Source organism: Petromyzon marinus, chromosome 10 (assembly GCF_048934315.1).
Source record: "Petromyzon marinus isolate PM22_M1 ecotype Great Lakes invasive population chromosome 10, UKy_Petmar_22M1.pri1.0, whole genome shotgun sequence".
Taxonomy (NCBI): domain Eukaryota; kingdom Metazoa; phylum Chordata; class Hyperoartia; order Petromyzontiformes; family Petromyzontidae; genus Petromyzon; species Petromyzon marinus.
Window position 1 is genome coordinate 17,073,864 of NC_133676.1, and position 19,104 is coordinate 17,092,967.

At 44.8% G+C, this 19,104-nt stretch overlaps 1 protein-coding gene across 2 annotated transcripts in view; it reads right to left on the minus strand.

Annotated features, from left to right (window-relative positions):
- The window catches only part of LOC116941141 (uncharacterized), a 134,934-nt gene extending 116,203 nt beyond the window's left edge, over positions 1 to 18,731 (minus strand). The window contains exons 1-7 of one of the 2 annotated variants that reach the window (XM_076066205.1): positions 18,555 to 18,731; positions 8,986 to 9,058; positions 6,595 to 6,688; positions 5,172 to 5,295; positions 3,671 to 3,810; positions 1,727 to 1,851; positions 507 to 749 (exon numbers count right to left, since the gene is read on the minus strand). In XM_076066205.1, the coding sequence (XP_075922320.1) occupies positions 507 to 749; positions 1,727 to 1,851; positions 3,671 to 3,810; positions 5,172 to 5,295; positions 6,595 to 6,688; positions 8,986 to 9,051 (792 nt within the window). In that variant the 5' untranslated portion in view covers positions 9,052 to 9,058; positions 18,555 to 18,731. The remainder of the gene's footprint in view (positions 1 to 506; positions 750 to 1,726; positions 1,852 to 3,670; positions 3,811 to 5,171; positions 5,296 to 6,594; positions 6,689 to 8,985; positions 9,059 to 18,554) is intronic. The other variant, XM_076066206.1, reaches the window with a different exon arrangement.
- Positions 18,732 to 19,104: the final 373 nt, after the last annotated feature.

Consider the following 19,104-nt stretch of genomic DNA (forward strand, 5'->3'; position numbering starts at 1 on the left):
TGGCGAAAAGCTAGCCAACCCTGTAACGCATGGAGCCATGAGCCAGCGGGAGCCATGACGCTGAGAGGACTCCAAAATGCCCACGATGCAACGGTGGCCCTGCCATGGGCGATAACTTATCAGGTCTATTTCGTAGATTCATAAGAGTCAATGACATCACCTGGAGAATTGCATGGTTCGGCAAAGTTTATACAAAAGGCAACATGTATATTTCAAAACGGATGGGGAATGCTGTGATACAAATATTCGTGAAACTGTTACAAACATTTGAAATCGATATAGATAAGGTCTCTGTGCCGAAGAAAACCAGCTCCACACGTCCATGGGTTTCAGTTGTCAGACAGAGAAAACCTATTTGCTACGTTAGAAAGCAGACAGTCCACTGTTAAAGAAATTGCAAAAATACCTTCAGTGCCAAATATAACAAAATGGGAAAAACAATGTCTCGCATTATTCCTGCTGTTTTGCACATGCGCGCATTGCAGCACAATTATACAATTAATTACCTTGGTGACGTTGAGGGCTGTTACCGTCTTGTTTAATGTGTTCAGTCCTTCCACCAGCAGGGACTGATCGCTATTGCACCAGATTTGCATGGTGCTGTTGAAGGTTGGCAGCAAATTGGCGATGAAGTAATTCAGCTCATAAATGCTGAGCTGGGATGACCGGGCTGTGGTAATATTCTCGGCCATCCCAGTCAGCTGAGAGCACCAAAGAATCTTCATATTCTGTGCAAAAATCATCTCATCCTGTCCCGTGTACAAAAAAAAAACTTCCTTTTAGAAATCAACGAAGGTACATTGTTTAGCTGTGGACGTGGAGATTGGCCAATGCTTGACATCATGGGTTAGACAGCAAAGTAAGAAAATGCAAGCCCAATGTAAGTAACCAACTTCCGTAAAATAAAATAAATCACGACGTTTCGGGCGCTTGTGTTGCGCCCGAAACGTCGTGATTTATTTTATTTTACTTTTTACCTACGTGACTTTACCGAAAGAACCAAAGAGTATGGATTCCTGCAGTCACGAAAGCTTCAAATCAAGATTGAACTTCCATAAAAGGAACGACTGTGCCATTGATGCCTGGCATGACCTATTTCAGGTGAATGTGCTACTCATACAGTGTTGTAACGGATTGACAAAAGTACTGGCAATGGCTTACAGATGCTATGTCACAGATAAACATTGCAAGCGTACTCTTTGTTTTTTTCGGTAACGTCACGTAGGTAAAAATAAAAAAATAAAGTTAGTTACACCTGATGACGGAAGCTTGTGTTGCCTCCGAAACGTCGTGATTTGATTATTTTTTATTTTTACCGACGTGACTTTACCAAAAGAACCAAATAGTATGGATCATTGGAGTCACGAAAACTTCAAAGCTAGAATTGCAAGCGGACTTCACAGCTCTGCCAATCAATTGCTGAAGCTCCACTCCCCCAGCCCTGTAAGTGAGTGTGGGGTTATTTCTCTATACTTTTAACAACGCTTGTGAGTACAAGTTGATGAAGGGAGGGGGAATGGGGTTAGAACCAGTTCAAATAGCAATCACCACTGATGCAATAAGGGAGGCATTCATTCAGCAGTGGATAGCCAATAGCTCCTGATGATTATGATTTTGCAGAACAATGCTACTGGGTTCTTATACTACCTATAAAACGCCAGTCACGTGTTCTGGTCGTGTTATTATTATGATGATGATGATTAAAATGAATCAATGTTTTGCTTACCGTGTTGTTGCCGGTGGATGACAACATTCGTCCAAAGAGAGTGTGAGACAGGTTTCTCCACAGAGTTGGGTGAATACCCAGCTCTGTGCCTTTGGTGGCATCCCACACTTGGGTGAAGTTCACCTCTACGGGAGCAAGGCCACGTGCGAGAGAGAGAGAGAAGGCATCCATCGTCGGTGTTCAACATTCACAGCCTGCACGTCTACAGTGCGCGCACGCAATGCACTCGCGAAGGCATTGCAATCTAACGTGACGACGACGCACCCAATGCCAAGGGTTTCAAAGAGCAACTCTGCAATGTTAAAGTGTTCACACGGAGAGCCAATAATAACCCTCCTTTAGCTTCGATAAGCGCTATTAATGTCACATATACAGGCGACACGGCACCTACAGAAAACTGGTGGAGTCAGCGTCACATCTTGGCACGCACGCCTCGCTGTGCTCGTACCAATGCATTAGAAATGTTGGATTAGAGTATTTACAATGTATTCACATTCTACACGAATGTTACATTTAGGGTAATTGAACAAAGCATATACCACTGAATCAGGGCCTAGTCCTCTTGTGTTTGACGGCGGATAATAGGATGAATAATCTACTTCAAGAGGCTGCTCCTAGGTCACCTGAGGTCAGGTAAATTCCACAGATAATGACCACAGATGAAAACCACAGAATTGTACAAAAAATCCGTGTTGTTTCCTCTTATCCGTCCACAATCTATAATAATATGAGCCAAGAATGTCTGTGTGTCCTGCGCGTGACGTCACTCCACATCGACCAGCCCCCCTCATTAATAATCATAAACAGGTTACGTCACTCCACATCGAACAGCCCCCCTCATTAATAATCATTATGAGGTGACGTCCTCCAAATGGATACCCCCTCATTAATAATAATTAGCGGCTGACGTCACTCCACATGGTGGGGGGGCGAGGCGCCTCCTCCCCCCTCCTCAGCATCAACTGACAACCCTCACTACAAAGGCAGAACCCTCACATCACGTGATCTCCGTCACGCTGTTGTTGAGACATCAAAGTAAAAAGGACGTCGTAATGAACAAGGGATTATAACCTTAACATGAAATAGGTCTGTGTCACCGCGCCCTTACAAATTGCACACGAATGGATACAATGAAGATCACGTCGCGGTCTGCTTTTTGCTAGAAAGTTTCTGATTTACTGCAATACACCCGTCCTTGGATGGGCAAAAAGCTAGTCGATAATAACTTGACATATTTGGCATAGTCGTGTGAGACCACTGCCAGGTTAATTTGGGTTGGGTAAATCCTGTGAATAGACGCAGATAATATGATGACTTTGCCGAGACTTCGGGGTTACTTCTCTTGCCTATGCTTTTGCATGGATAAGCGGAAAAATACACACGGATAACACTGTGTAAGAAAACATTTGTTCCTGGGTAGTAAGTATAATTCCTAATTGCATATGCCTAAAAATTGCAGAAAATGGCTATTATTCCCCAGAAACTTTGCTTTTGTGACCAGGACATTGATATTTTGAAATTTATCTATTTTCAATGAGAAAACGTGGTGTGCATTTGTGTCATTCCTTCACATAAAGTCCTGGTCACAAAAGCAAAGTTTATGGGGAATAATAGCCTTTTTCTGTACTTTTGAGGCATATGGAATTGGAGAATAACACTTACTACCCAGGAACAAAAATAGTGTTACATAGTGTAATAAGACGGTACAATGGATTACTTAAAGGACGCAGATTATATAATAAATCGGCAATAGGATTGTGGATCAGATGAGTTTCACTGTCATAAATTACTTTCTTACACAAACCCATTCCTGCGATTCACAGTTTTACAAAAAGGCAAGTTCTGTTCCTTTGTTTGTTTTAAACCTTCTACAGATAACATCCAAATTTAACTTCATTGCACAGTAGAGTACAGACAAGGCACAACCTTGTATGTACAACGCACCGAGTTGTCTTAAGATGCGGTCCACGTCCTGCTGCAGCCTCGGCATTTCTGCGTCCACCGTTTGCCTGTGTAGCCGCACCATCTTCATCGTCTGAAACACCATGGCCTCGTCCAGCCCCGTGTCTTGGTATAGTAAAGACCTGCGCGCGGGAAAAGGGGGCAAATGCCCCGCTGTGTAAGTGCCACACAGAGTGGGAGCGGGAGGCGGCGTGCTTGCGTGCATCAGGGGGTACAGCTGGTGTGCATCTACCGGTCATCTCAGTCAGCCAACCCATGGCACCTGCTGGGTCTGTCCCGAGGCCTCCTCGTCAGCGAGCCTTCGACACTTCACGTAGCAGCCTCAAAGTGCACCTGGCCTGGCACAGGCGCCGTGGTGACGTCACCGTCACTTAGTGGCGAATGGCGGTTATTGGTATTGGTAGAGTTGCCCCCGTGGAATTAGAGGCGCCGTTACCTCAACCGCTGTCCATCCCTCATTGTACGGCAACTCAATATACGGAATTTCGCTATCACGTAACTTGTAAGTTAGGGAACTCATTCGATATGCGTTATGTTAAATTCGCATTTAGGGAATTTTGAATCTTTAAATTATGGACAAAAAAATTTGGGGGAATAAAATTTTAACAATGCACCCAGTCTGGCGTTTGTCCAAATGTGCATTTCACCAAAGTTTCGACCGGTTTGGACCTTTAGAGTCAGATTTGTTAAACAAATGCTCTATAAAAAAAGCAATATTATACACATACTTTATGTGTGGTGCTCATTTATAGTCAAGGTGCGGTGTCCCTTTGGCATTGGAACACCAATCACAATTGTGTGGGTGTTTGATATGTGGAAGGAAACTCGAGTACCCATGGATTACCCACGCATGTGACGGGTAATACAGCTACTCAAAGATATATTTAACAATCTATTGTGATGCAGCATTGTCATGCCAATCTTGCAGGCCAAGCCGACATCACCTTGTATTCCCAGGCAGAAAACCATTCCAGTACTCACCAGACTCAAACCTGTGTAGCTTCCGAGGTAGGATGAAGTCAGTGTTTTGTGTGAAGATGGAATGGAAATATATGGCAGCATATTATCTGAAAGCCCCACTGCGGTAACACATCAATGTTGATTTTTTTTGTCATGTTGGGATTTAACGCTGTTTCTATAGTATTTCTACAGCATTTATTTCAATATATCGAATAATTACAGCTGAAAAGTACGTCCTCATACTCAAATGATTGTGGGGCAGTGACCACATTGTAGTCCTGAGCCAGTGGTGGAGCCAGTGGTGAAAATATGACATTCCTATGGCAAACCTTGATCTCTCTAAAGGACACCCACAGTTAATCCTCCACACCCCTGGCAGGGATTTAAACTCAAACGTGAGTAAAGGCATTCCACGTCAAAGCACCACCTGGGTGTATAATAATAAATAAATATACACATAGATATTATAATTGGCCAATTGCATTTTACTAAGCTGCACATCACCCTGGTCTCATATACTGACCTTGACCTTGAAGTGGTTGAGTGCAGATAGCTGGTGTTCTTGCACTCTGGGGTGGAGTCACAAAGCAATGACTGCAGGAAAGGGAAAAAGCCTCCGCTTGGCAGTGTCTGCACTGGCAGGTAGCCTGCCGGAGGGAGAGAGGTGGACAGCCGAAAGTTGACATTGCAGAACACGTGGCCGCATGTGACAGACTTCAAGTGCATTCTCAGCACACTTTTTATTCTTCATGATTTCAAGCCAATTTTTTTTTTCTCCTGGGAGCAGCTTTCAAATATTGTTCATTGTGATGAGGTTGCAAACGCTTGCTTTACTTGTTATATGGTCGCCCCAGCTGAAGTCATGCAAAATGGAGCAGTTAAATCTTACGCGGCAGGTAATATACCGTGATGAAAAAGCCTCTTATTCAGAGGCATCATTATGTTCGGGACTAATGATGGCGTGACAGCCAAATGGGTGCAAATGGCCGACAGGACACCCACCGCAGAGATGGACCGGTTCAGATATCACATTGACATTGATGTTAGCCATGGCTGGGATTCGAAGTCAGGTGGCCTGATTCATACCGGAGAGCAATAACCACTGCACCACCACTTCTTCCACCAGTTATTAAAGAAGAATTAATACATTTCAGTCCATTATCAAATGATCAAATTTACTGTGGGGAAACCAAAAGTAAGTTTTGAGAAGCCTCATTAAGTTTTTTTTCCGGAGCAGAGGCAATAAATGTTTTCTTCGCAACTTGAACCAAGGAATCGAGGAACTCAAAAGCAGTTTCTGATTCAGTCTCACATAAATACCCTGTGCTTGAATAGTTGACCCTATATAAGGTAAGGTTCACCTGTTTAGGTAAAAACAAAAATTTGATAAGTAACCCTGTTATTATGCTTTAATTTAATTGTAGGTATTTCTTACATGTATCCAAATTATTGTCATTTCCCACAAAATCGCAGGCTTACTCAATAGGCATGATTCACTTACACCTCAATCATTGACCTCTCACAACTCAGGGTTACAAGTCACAACTCAGGGTTTACGATTCAAGTCAATATTTTTTTTTTTAATCTGTAATTTTACTTGTGTCGTTTGTATAATTTCTCAAATGTTCTGCCTCATTTGCGATGTCGTATTCACTAATTTGGCCTCAATGCAAGGTTGGTTTCTCACGTGCACATGATTTGCATACATCATAATACTATTGTCTGATAATGTTCTGCACAAACTATTTAAAGTGTGCCTCGTGAGCATCAGAATTTATTTCAAGCAATGAATGAATACATTTTTACATGCACAGTACTCAAGATAAGATACATTTTATTTTATTTTAATAGAAAAAAGCACGTGTTTGTGTATCGCTATTATTTTTTGTTTACTTTAAAGTACGCTCAGTTCTGTGGTCCATCAGTATAGTTTGGAGGGCACTTACATGAAGACTTTTGTTGAGGGGGGCTTTGAGTTCGCAGGATGGCGATGATGATGAATAGGATACATGGCCACACCACGACTGATATTGGCAGAAACTGCACGCACAAACAAACACACAAACGCCATATCGACTATTTGTACAAATGTATACATTTCTCACACTTAAAAGAACCAAATAATAACAAGTCCAAAAGTGAAGCTATCAGATCTGAAAGGTGTACGTTTGTAAAATGATGGTTTGTTATTTAATTGATACATTTTGAGATGTTTCACACATAATTTTACCACATACGGGGGTCAACCATCATTAAGGTGTAAAAAAATTAGTAGCACCTTGTGGGAAGTCATCAACAAGGTTAATCTTCTGGAGAAACTGTGGAAAATATCACCGCTGGCTCACAGCCACTCCCCAAGGCCCATCTAAGCCTCGAGAAACTCTTCATGAAGTAAAGGGGGAAGTCCTGCAACTGCTTTCCCACGCCACTCCATTTGGAGCACTAAAGAGCCACTTTAGATCCGCATGGCTTACTCTTACACGCTGACTAAACATTTAGGAAGAGGTGTGAATACTCACACTTTACTCCACCACGCGTTCCGTGACGATTTACGAATTGTCAATGACTTCATGAGATAGTCAATGCAATAAATGCAAAAATCCGGTGTGAAGAACTACACGTGTTAGAACTGTCTATATCATAGAAACGCGCGGTGTGAATTTGAGTAAATACACACGTAAACACCCATAAAAGCAATGCAATTTAAAAGCACATGCCGGACAAAAAAAAAACCTCAGTATACCACCAAATGCTTGCTAAATTGTGTCCACAGAGACAAGATATTGCACAATCGAGGTTGTTATGGGGCCCAGCTATTTCAGTATCCCAACGAGTGGGTCTCGAATAAAGGGAGGGAGTAATCTTGCTCTAAGATAGGGAGTGTACAAAGTGCCGCTGGAAACAATGTTGGTTCACAGTAGTCACAACATCTGGCTGATGGCAGTCATCATTCATGGTTCAGAATTTTTATCCAAAAATATTTCACAAATGATGACAGTCTCATCTATTATTTCAAGGCCTGATCTTTTGGTGTAAATGTCAGATTCCTGTGGCAAGGGTGAGGCATTTTTCGTGTTTGCTTTATTGTCCTTCCCCCCGCATCTCCGATTAGCAGTTAGATACGTACGGTGCAAAAAAAGTTCAACATACAAATCCACAGAACAAGTACTATTGACTTCCTGCAAAGTGGTATTCATTTTATGAGCCGTTTTAAGGGTAAGTCAAAGCCAGAACAAAGCCAGAACAGTATTTACACGTTCAGCCTTCCCATGCTACTTATACAGCAACTGCAACACCCATTTGAACAATATAACTGCAATGCAGTAATCTTAATTTGCACAGCAACTTTTAAACAAAAACTATTATCTTAGATTTTAAATTCCTTAGTCCATTATAAGTTACGACGGCACTTTAAACGTGCATATTGCACTGTGGTTCCCTGTAATTGGTAACTGCCATGCGTATGCTTCTGGTTACTCTCCAAGTGAATTGAACGCTCTTCAAACGTGCGCCGTCACTGAACAACTGCACGTCGAAACACCGCGCGGCTCTCGCTTGTGAACGGATAAAGGTCGCACAGCAGGGTGAGGGGGGTTCGGGCTGAGCATCGTCCACGCGAGACGGCACCTCCCTCCTCGTCCGGGGCACCGGCAACGTGCCACGTGGCGCGCCGCGCGGCACGCGCTCGGATGAGTGAGTGTCATGCCCCAGGACAAGCCTTGGAACCCGAGTCAACTCGTCTGTGGAGCTCGGCAAGGACTACAATGGCCTTTTTATTTACCTGTACGCTAGCGATGGAATTAGTTGTGTTCTGATTAGATGTTAGGGTTAGGCTATTGTTCGTTTTTCACAGAGCACACAGAAATACTGCATAATGATTCATTAATTAAAGTACATACATCAACAAACGTCATTATTATACATATATAAGGTACTTGGATTGAGTTTTAGATTTTAATAAATATTTTTTGTTTCTATTACAGATGTCCAGTAATTATGTAACAATTGAATGTGTCGTCGTGCTGGAAAACAACTGCTCTCAACGGCAGTCGCAGTGGTATCCATGGAGACAAGCCTATTCTCGTTGGTTCTATTCGGTAAAGTCACGTGGGTAAAAAAATAAAACAACAAAAATCACGACGTTTCGGCCATCATTATTTTTTTTTACCTACGTGACTTTACCGAATAGAACCAAAGAGTATGGATCCTTGCAGTCACGAAAGCTTTAAATCTAGACAAGCCTATTGTTCACTTGTGTGGATTCCCCTTGGAGCCACCACCAGCTCGCCGCGTGCTTTGCCCCCGCTGTCTTTGCGGTATCATTGCACTGCACATACCGGGGTCCGCAGGAGTGTCCATCCATTCTTCCAGCTCAAGAGGCGTATCTGTTGAAGCAGCGCCATAGTTCCCCTAGCGCAATGAACACACACGTTTGCACAGTAGACCACAAACAACAAAAGGTTAAGTGCGTATATACGTTTAACTTCTTCCGCGCCGTACGTAGCCAACCGTGCTAATCGGAGGTGCGGGGAAGGACAAGGAACTAAATACGAAAAGGTTAAGGGGCAGCCCTGCAATAACTTGTTCATGCCACCGCTGACAGAAGGGCCTTCAAGAAAGGGAACTCGAGAGGGCCTGTCTAGAGGTAATTTTGGCCTACTCTTCCACGTTGGCTCGACAACTTTAGAAGAGGTGTGAATACCCACACTTTATCCCACCGCACGTGACCTTACCCATCCACTAGGTTTGGTAGACCCACTTACAACGCTGGGTTGATCGAGGCAGTGCAGTGGGTGATCAGATCAAACCAGCGACTATCTGGATTGGAAATAGAATGCACTCACCATTACACTTTGACAGCATTCCATACTATATGGCACTCTATATTAAGGAAACAATCACACTTGACTTGTAAATTTATCATTATAAGTACACCGTGATCTTCATTGAAGCATGCAATGTCAGTACACCACATCCACATAGCTTGACTGTGGAACACTGCTGACTAATGTCACGGCAGGCAATTATAAAAAAAAAAAACATTCTTAAGGTTATGTGACCACTCTCATTATCTCAGTTACAGAAAACAAATGACAATGGATGTGCAAATATACAAGCGGACCATACGTCTCCTTCATTAATTTGTCTCTCCGTGTAACAAAAACATGTACACAACCCGTCAACCCGCCGGGAGTGCATACTTTTGGAGAGCATCATTTCATCCGTGTTGAGTCAAAACTCTGCACAGAGGCAGACATGCTTGATGCAAAGCTCGACCGAAGCGCTTCATATATCTACATGATAAGATCAAAACATAGATATGATAGGCAATTACTCTGTCATGAAGGTATTGGTCCTATTTCGATGCAAAGTTAAAGAGTGCATTAACAAAAATATTTATCAACATCCTCGTAGAGAACAGAAGAAGGTTAAGGAAGGGGACTGCTTAATGTACAGGGGCAGTGTTGAGTCTCTGGGCACTGTTGAGTCTCTGGGCAGTGTTGAGTCTATGGGTAGTGTTGAGTCTCTGGGCAGTGTTGAGTCTATGGGTAGTGTTGAGTCTATGTGCAGTGTTGAGTCTATGGGCAGTGTTGAGTCTATGGGCAGTGTTGAGTCTATGGGTAGTGTTGAGTCTATGGGTAGTGTTGAGTCTATGAGCAGTGTTGAGTCTATGGGCAGTGTTGAGTCTGTGGGCAGTGCTGAGTCTGTAGGCAGTGTTGAGTCTATGGGCAGTGTTGATTCTGTGGGCAGTGCTGAGTCTGTGGGCAGTGTTGAGTCTCTGGGCAGTGTTGAGTCTATGGGTAGTGTTGAGTCTATGGGTAGTGTTGAGTCTATGGGCAGTGTTGAGTCTATGGGCAGTGTTGAGTCTCTGGGCAGTGTTGAGTCTGGGGGCTGTGCTGAGTCTGTAGGCAGTGTTGAGTCTATGGGCAGTGTTGAGTCTGTGGGCAGTGCTGAGTCTGTGGGCAGTGTTGAGTCTATGGGCAGTGTTGAGTCTGTGGGCAGTGCTGAGTCTGTCGGCAGTGCTGAGTCTATGGGCAGTGTTGAGTCTATGGGCAGTGTTACGTTTGAGGGCAGTGTTGAGTCTATGGGTAGTGTTGAGTCTATGGGTAGTGTTGAGTCTATGGGCAGTGTTGAGTCTATGGGCAGTGCTGAGTCTATGGGCAGTGTTGAGTCTATGGGCAGTGTTGAGTCTGTGGGTAGTGCTGAGTCTATGGGCAGTGTTGAGTCTATGGGCAGTGCCGAGTCTATTGTTAGTGTTGAGTCTATGGGCAGTGTTGAGTCTATGGGCAGTGTTAAGTTTGTGGGCAGTAATTCATATTCTTAGTTTTTTCGGTAAAGTCACGTTGAAGGGAAACAACAAAATAATAAAATATATATATAACTCAAGCACGTACACCAAGCTCTTAGGGCTAATGGTTACTCCGACTATACAATCCGCAAAGCTATCACTCAAACTATGAAGAAGAACCCTCTTGAGGAGCCTTTCAAAACCATCACTTTACCCTACATTGCTGGGATCACAAAAAAGATCTCCAAAATCTTGAATAAACACAAGATCCAGGTCCGTTTCAACACATTACATAAAATCCGTGATCTGGTTCCGTCTGTAAAAGATGTGATTCCGGACATACAATACCCTGGTGTCTACAAACTAAGTTGCCTCTGTGGTAGTAGTTACATTGGAGAAACCAAACGCCATGTCTCGGACCGCATTCGTGAACACAAAGCAGACCTTAAACACGGTAGGACCAACACCTCGGCCGTGGCAGATCATTGTTCTAATTCAGTAGGCTCACATGCCATTGACTTTTCCAAGACAGAGGTTCTTTGTAAGCCATCTGGCTTCCATGAGAGATTCGTTCATGAGGCTATCCACATATACAAGCACAGAGACAATTTCAACCGAGAAGATGGATTCTATCTTAGCAATCATTGGAAAGATTTGATAAACCATTTCAGGTCTTAGTTGATTGTTCACGCTTACAGTGGCTTTCAGACAGCATACATTATAAAAAAATTCGTCTCCCCCTCCTCTTTTCAGAATATAGATGGACTAGTCCTAAATAAACTGCCAAATCGTTGCACGTGGCGCTAACGTTTTTTATAAGTAAATAAATGCGCGGTTTAAAAATAAATTTATGCGAACCAACACACCTGAAGACGACCGTTTGAGTTATGGTCGAAACGTCGTGAGAATCTTTTATTGTTTTATATATTTTTTATTATTTTGTTGTTTCCCTTCAACGTGACTTTACCGAAAAAACTAAGAATATGAATTACTGCAGTCACGAAAGCTTTAAATCAAAATTTGTGGGCAGTGTTGAGTCTGTGGATAGTGCTGAGTCTATGGGCAGCGTTGAGTCTATGGGCAGTGTTGAGCCTATGGGCAGTATTGAGTTTGTGGGTAGTGCTGCTCAATGTACAAGGGAGGATGATTCCAGTGGAAGGGGGCACAAGAAGAGAACAACAGGAGTCCAGACGGGTAAAGATCAGGGCTTGATTTAGAAGTTTGGCAGAAATGAAAATGAGAGGCCAGTTCGTCCTGATGTCGAACAGACGAAGGCAGCAGATGCAAGTAGTAGAGGCGATGTGGGTGGAAAGAGTGAGGGAAGGGTTAACGGTGACACCAAGTTTATGGGCAGAGGAAGCAGGAGTGAGTGAGAGAGAAAGGAGGAGATGGTGGGAGCCGGAGGCGGAGAGCGAGAGACAGGGAACACAATGTTGGTGAGGCGATGTAAATGGCTTCGTTTACTTTTACAACTAAATGTTTCCTGAATCAGAACTGATAAAAAAATTAAACAAAATCAAGTACGTTTACATTTTAATCCTATACCACTCTGCTGCAAACAAGTCGGGCAGGATAGTCATCAAGTCAGGCTATCGATCAGGATAGTGATCGGGCAGGATAGTGATAGGGCAGCATAATGATAGGGCAATATAGTGATCAGGGGCTTGACCCACAACCGGAAGCTTGTAAGTTCAAATCCTCGTCAAAGGGTTGATCCAGAATATCATATCTCTGGGATCGATACATACAGTATGTCGTGACACCGCGGGATGTCAACGGGCAGTGCCGGCCCTAGAGGGGCCCGGTGAGCACTGATGGATAGCGCTCGATGGCACCACGCTTGGCGTGCAGTGCCAGCCCCTACAGGACAGGCTGTGTGGGTGCCGGCTGTGGATGAGGTTACTCGAGGCCATGGCACTCTGGTTGACCCGGGAGGACACGTGACCGGTTAAGTCTACAAAAGAGACCCAAGTGGGGGCTAGGGGTGGTCACGTGATTGGGACCCAGATCCTTCCCGAGGATTCTGGAAGGTGGCCGGCCACGCCGCAGAGAATCTAAGCCGGGTCTCGAGAGGGATCCGGGTTGTTGTTGTTGTTGTTGTTCATCCTGGAAGAAACCTTCGTCTACGTTCTACGTTCAACGAGTCTCCAACACGTGGACCCGGACCCAAGCTGTTGGTCCCGGTCCGTAGTAGCAGTTACGTTGTAACTAGTGTAGTTAGCCTGGTGTTATTCTGTGAAGGGGAAGTTACCCCATGTGTTGGAGTTGAATAAATGTGTTGCCTCAGTTTAACCCATTACACATATTTAAGAGCACATTGCTTAAAGTCAACTGTATCATCATCCGGTTAATAGACGTGCCCCATGTATCGTGAAAGTGTTCATCACTGCCTTAGGGCTGCCAAGATCCGAGATCGATAAGAATGCGTGTCTCATGAGACACTAACGTTTACGTAATGCAGAGGTCTACACTCAACATGTTTTTTTGTTTACCAATGTAAGCAACCCACTCTTAGCCAAACACCGAAGGTAATAGATACAGTCTGACAGTGCAACATAACACCTATAGGATTGATTTATTACTAATTGCGAACCCCCCCCCGCCCTGCCCATTAGCACTCCTCAGTGGCCTTGCATGGCAGACCTGAGTCGTGATGAAGGCACCCACGTGCACTGCAACCTCACGCTTCAATACAACGCATGCAATTAACCCAGTTGAGCAAACATCACCGCCAGTCTCTGCTAACAGGTCACGAATGACAACATTAAAACGTGCAGCACATGCAATGCATGTTTTCTAAGCCCAACAGTATCATCATCATCATCATTATAAAATGCGCGTGTTCCGCTTGTACGCTAAAGTAACGTGGGGGTGCGTCTTACAATCCGTGAAGTTGTTTACGTGTGACCTTTCAGTTGCTATTTATTTATTTATTTACTAAATCATTTATTTTTGGTATAACCCTGTGAGCCATTCGGCTCTTGAATCGGGTGTAACCACAACAAACAAAATAACAAAAACACGAACAAGAAAAACATCTTAAAGTGACTGTGACTGTGCAAACAAAAAATCCATGAAAAACAGCAAAATATCTCTGAAAAAAGCACCGTACACCAACGCTGTGTGCAAAAACTCCCAGTGGGATGCAAGTCAAACAACAACAACAACCACAAGAAAACTTATATTAAGGCCATCAGTCTAACTCCGTACTACAACAAAATAAACATGTCCAAACCAAAAAACGTTTTCGAAATCACCAAAAAATAAAGCCATAATTGCAACGTAACAGTGATCACAGGGACTGTGACCGAATTTTTACAATAAACTACATAAATAACATGTGACCTGATTTGTTTGCAGAAACTGGATTGACACCGGGCATACGTTTGGGTTCCGTTTTACTTTCCAGAGTTTTTTATAATCCTGAAAATACAATGCGCATCATAGCAATGCTTGCCATAAGCATGACTCTATATGTGGTGTATGCATTATAATTCAAACGTATGGTATTGGCCAGCTTTTCTTCAGTCATACGCAACTACGTTGTTTGTTTTTGTTGCATTTCAGCCTTGTTTAACCACAATATTTTTTTGCTAAACTACAGAGTTCATAAAATGCAGGTTAAAAAAAAACACAAGTTAGGTGCATGATAGACGCTCACCGCTGCATAGGCACCTCAACCAAATGACAAAGCTCGCACACAAACCAGCTTCTGGCGAATGTTTAGCAACAACACAGTCGCTCTGGAAACTGCCGTGAGCGGGGCTCCTTCCGTGAGACACCAGTGACTTGGGGTTGCCGGTGTTGTGACTGGCGCGTCTACCCACACCGGTATGTTGTGTGTGTGTGAATGTTGTGTGTGTGTATGTTGTGTATGTTGTGTGTGTGTTGTGTGTGTGTGTGTTGTGTGTACGTTGTGTGTGTGTTGTGATGAGAGTGGGGAGCGGTAGTGTAGCGGTTAGCGCGCTGCGCTGCGCTGCGAACCCAGCGACCCATTGTCTATCCAGCAGTGGATAGACAATGGCTGATGACGATGATGCGTACCGTGAGCGTGCAACGCCTTGCGCGCTACGCGACCCAAGTGCGGCTCTTGTCAACGGTCGCCACGGAGTTTAGAACTATTATAATCAAGCTCATGCTGCGTGGACGAGGATGTGTTGGGGTATACGCTGACAGGTACAGACTGTGCGCAATTCCCGCAAAGGGCTCCATTGGGATGACAACGTCACAATCATCGCCCACTGCTGGTGGATAATACCACCCCTGCGGGCCAGGGGTCACGAGTAGCGAACAGCTTGAACGCAACAATAATAAACAGTGCGGGGACCACGTCGTGGGGTTGTATTTTGCTTTTCCGATTGCCACCACCACCCCCTGCCTCCACAGGATCATGCACTGGGATCGCTGGAAGAATCCCCGCAGGGATGCACACACGAGTGGCAGCCAATCGCCCTCCGACTCGGCTGTGGTTTCGTTGTGACGTTCGTCTTCTTCGTGGCTATTGTTGTGGTTGTGTTTGTCTGTTTGTTTTTTTACAAGAACAAACATGTCCCGGGTCCGACATCGCACGCCGAAAAAGATCCCGGTAAGAGGATAACAACAACAATCCGCGGACATCGATTCCGGGAGCTCGTGAAAGGAGAAAGAATGGAAATAGGGGCCCCGCTGCCTCAACAAAGTGGGGGTTGTGCGGTGGTGGCTGTTGTTGTTGTTTGTAGTTGTGTGTGTGTGTGTTGAGAGGGTTGTGTTTACGCGTGCAGTTGCGTTGGCGCGCTTTGAGTGGTGCTGTGTTTGTGGTTGTCCGGGCCGGTTGTTGCGTGTATGGCTGTGATTGCGACAGCAACTGAGGTGTAATCTAAGCCGCTTGTGAAGCACTTCCCACCCACACCCCGGCATGAAAGAGAATACGACTTTATATCGCACAAACAAAAGTGTCATTACAAAGTGTACATTTTCGCACTGATATTTTTTTACACGAGAGGGGTGTCCAAGAGCGTATTTAAACTGTGAAAATGCTTCAATAAACTCTAAACTCCGTTAGGATTCCATCTTGCAGGAAAATACCACGCGCATTCGATTGCTTCGACATATTTTGTGCATACTGCATTCTTCAAATGTTTCTCGGTCTCCTGTCGACGTCTCAAGTTCAGTTTAATACGTAGTGGCCGTAGGCTTTAGCGACCAATATCATACTTAACAATATAGTTTGTGTTGGGTTAGATCCTGTACATATTTAAATGTGTCGTTAAAACCGCCACCACCCGACACAGCCAACTAATAAGAGTTGCAACGGAAACAGAACGTGCCAATTCGTCACTAGTGCAGCACACCGGTGTGTTGGAGAGCAAAGCCACATCACTTACAATCTGAGTACGACGTTTCGCCAGTAATTACAACTAGCTTCATTAGGCGACAGCCAGATTTCTCAAGTTCACCGCGTTGTTCACGCTGACTAACCCGGCCTCAACCCTGTCATTAGTCAATCTCTCGTCGCTATTTGGACGATTCGGGGACATTGGTTCGCATTTCGGAAAGTCACCCGTAGAACGTGCCCGTGATGAACCAGTACGAACCTCACGGTTCCTAGGCTGTCTTTTGTCTAACAACCCTGCACGGTGGCACGCGCGTTGTAGCTTATACAAAGCTGCGGGCATGCAGTCAGTCTCACGCCACCGGCTGGCTACTCCACGCATTGTATGGACGTGTGTTGTACTTGTTTCGTACCGTATGTTGAACTTCTTTCGCACATGTGCAAAGCCAACTGTGCTAATCGGAGGCGCTTGGCCCATGCATTCCACCTTGAGAATGCTGCTGTGATGCGCACACATCACACTTGCACCCACGTGGATGTGTACGACACGGAACGTCCGCTGTACACCGGCACGTTTAGAAGTTGGGACGTAAGGAATTGGCAGCGCATGTTGGCAGGTTAGCGTTTCCTAACGGCACCGTTTGACTTGTTTTTAAGTTAATTGGTTTAATTAAACAAAACTCACTCTAAACTAAAAACTAAACTTTTCAATTTTACCAGGTAAGGCCCACTAAGCTATACAGCTGTATTTCAGAAGCGACCCGGCCACAAATTAAAGCTCAACGAAGTGGCTTATCACGTGGAAATGTATATCAGCCGAATACTCTAAACGCGTGTTATTAAATGTGGAGGGGAAACCCGGAGGACCCGGAGAAAAATCCACGTGACCACGTAGAGAGACACGCAAACTCCAAATACACAGCAACAGGCGTCAGGGTCGGGATTTAACCCACGACCTCCTGTATACCAGGCGAGGGAGTTAACATCTCACGTGTTAAAGAATTAACGGCCGTGCTTATTAATTCGTTGGGCCGTCCAGTTTAAGCCGAGACATTAGTTTAACACGTAGGCTTTCGCGACCAATACCGTTGACAACAAATTAATATATTTACACGATCTAGCCCAAAACAAACCTGTATTGTGGATATTCCGCGTAAATTGTTGCCGTACTGCAATGGTCGCTTAGGTGTGAGATTCGCGTATTCGTATCGAGTTGGTGGTGGCGGTGTGTTCTTAGATTTTGAATGTGGGCTGAAGTAATGTTTGCGGTAATATTCATCTCAAAATGTGTTTTCAAGTCAACCCGCATTGTAAAATCCTATTACAAGGTCGGTTTTTTTTAGACCTGTGTATATGTCAACTGATGTTAACTCTCGTCTAAATGGTGTGTGCCTGAGTAAATGTTTTGTCAATTCATTGTTGGGTAAAACATAACATTTGGTGATACTGCATTGGCAGCGGTGCACAGGCACAAATAACAAAAAAATACACATTTGTGAATAACACTTAAATATTAAAAGTATACACTCGGTGACGTTTTAGGCAATGGTCCTTCTTCACAGCACATAGAGGCCAGAGAGGTGGGTACCAGAGGGATGGGTTCAAGAGGGGTGGGTACAACTCTTGCCTCACTAAGTGCTGTAAAGAAGGGCCATTGCCTGAAACGTCACCGATTAAATATTATTGCAAGGCAGTGTTATTAACGAGTGTGTTGAGTTTAATTGTTGGCTAAAGGCCCCGCTCACGCCGTGTCGATGATGACAGACGATGTAAAAAACAATAGCGTAAGAAAGCTAAGAAATGTAACCTTTCATTGCCCGTGAGAGTAAAGTGACCCAAAAATGAATCATCACGTACTCAGATATAAATGAAGCCGTTAAGTCCAATTACCGTTGTGCATGACAAGATATTCACAACGTTCATTTAAAATGCAGCATCTATCTTGCAAGGACTGTCAACCCAACTATCCTTTCCTCTCATCAAAAACAAAGACTACCCGGCATGGACTACCGAGAGAGACTTTGAAGATGACAATAAAAAAGATGATAATGCGCGCCTCTGACCTGCGCCACCATCGGCGTGCTGAAGTCAATTTCAATCGCCTCCTCTGTGGCAAGGGGAGCCACAACCCACAGGCGCACGCGTGACATCCCGACGCTGTAACAAACCTGCCCGAGCAGTTTACATTCGCTCACCGACGCGACTCCCCCTTTACCACCACCACCACCACGGCCAATTGCGAAATTAATTAACCTGCAACGCCACCGCGACGGCGCACCGTCGCTGTGTGTGTTTGCGTATCTCACCTCACGCGGCGCGATAGACGTCTCTCCCTCTCTGAGATTGACTGTGTGTTTAGTGTGTGTGAGTGTATGCTCTGTGTTCTGTGTCCACCACGCTCTGGCAGTCACACTCGCCGTGCTCGCATCGTGCTGCTAGCACCAGTGGTCGAGTGAGCGCGTGGGGGTCTCGGCCCAGGTGTTGTGCGCGATGCCCCGACCCCACCTCCCACCTCCCACCTCCCACCCCACTCCACCCTTGCGTGAGGACAGGTCCCGTGCGCGTGACGTGGAGACCATGAAAGCCCCGTGGCCGCACCTGTACGCGTGAATGTGCGTGTGCGGTGTGTGTATGTGTGGTGTGTGTATGTGTGGTTTGTGTGGTGTGTGTATGTGTGGTGTGTGTATGTGTGGTGTGTGTATGTGTGGTTTGTGTGGTGTGTGTATGTGTGGTGTGTGTATGTGTGGTTTGTGTGGTGTGTGTATGTGTGGTGTGTGTATGTGTGGTGTGTGTATGTGTGGTTTGTGTGGTGTGTGTATGTGTGGTGTGTGTATGTGTGGTTTGTGTGGTGTGTGT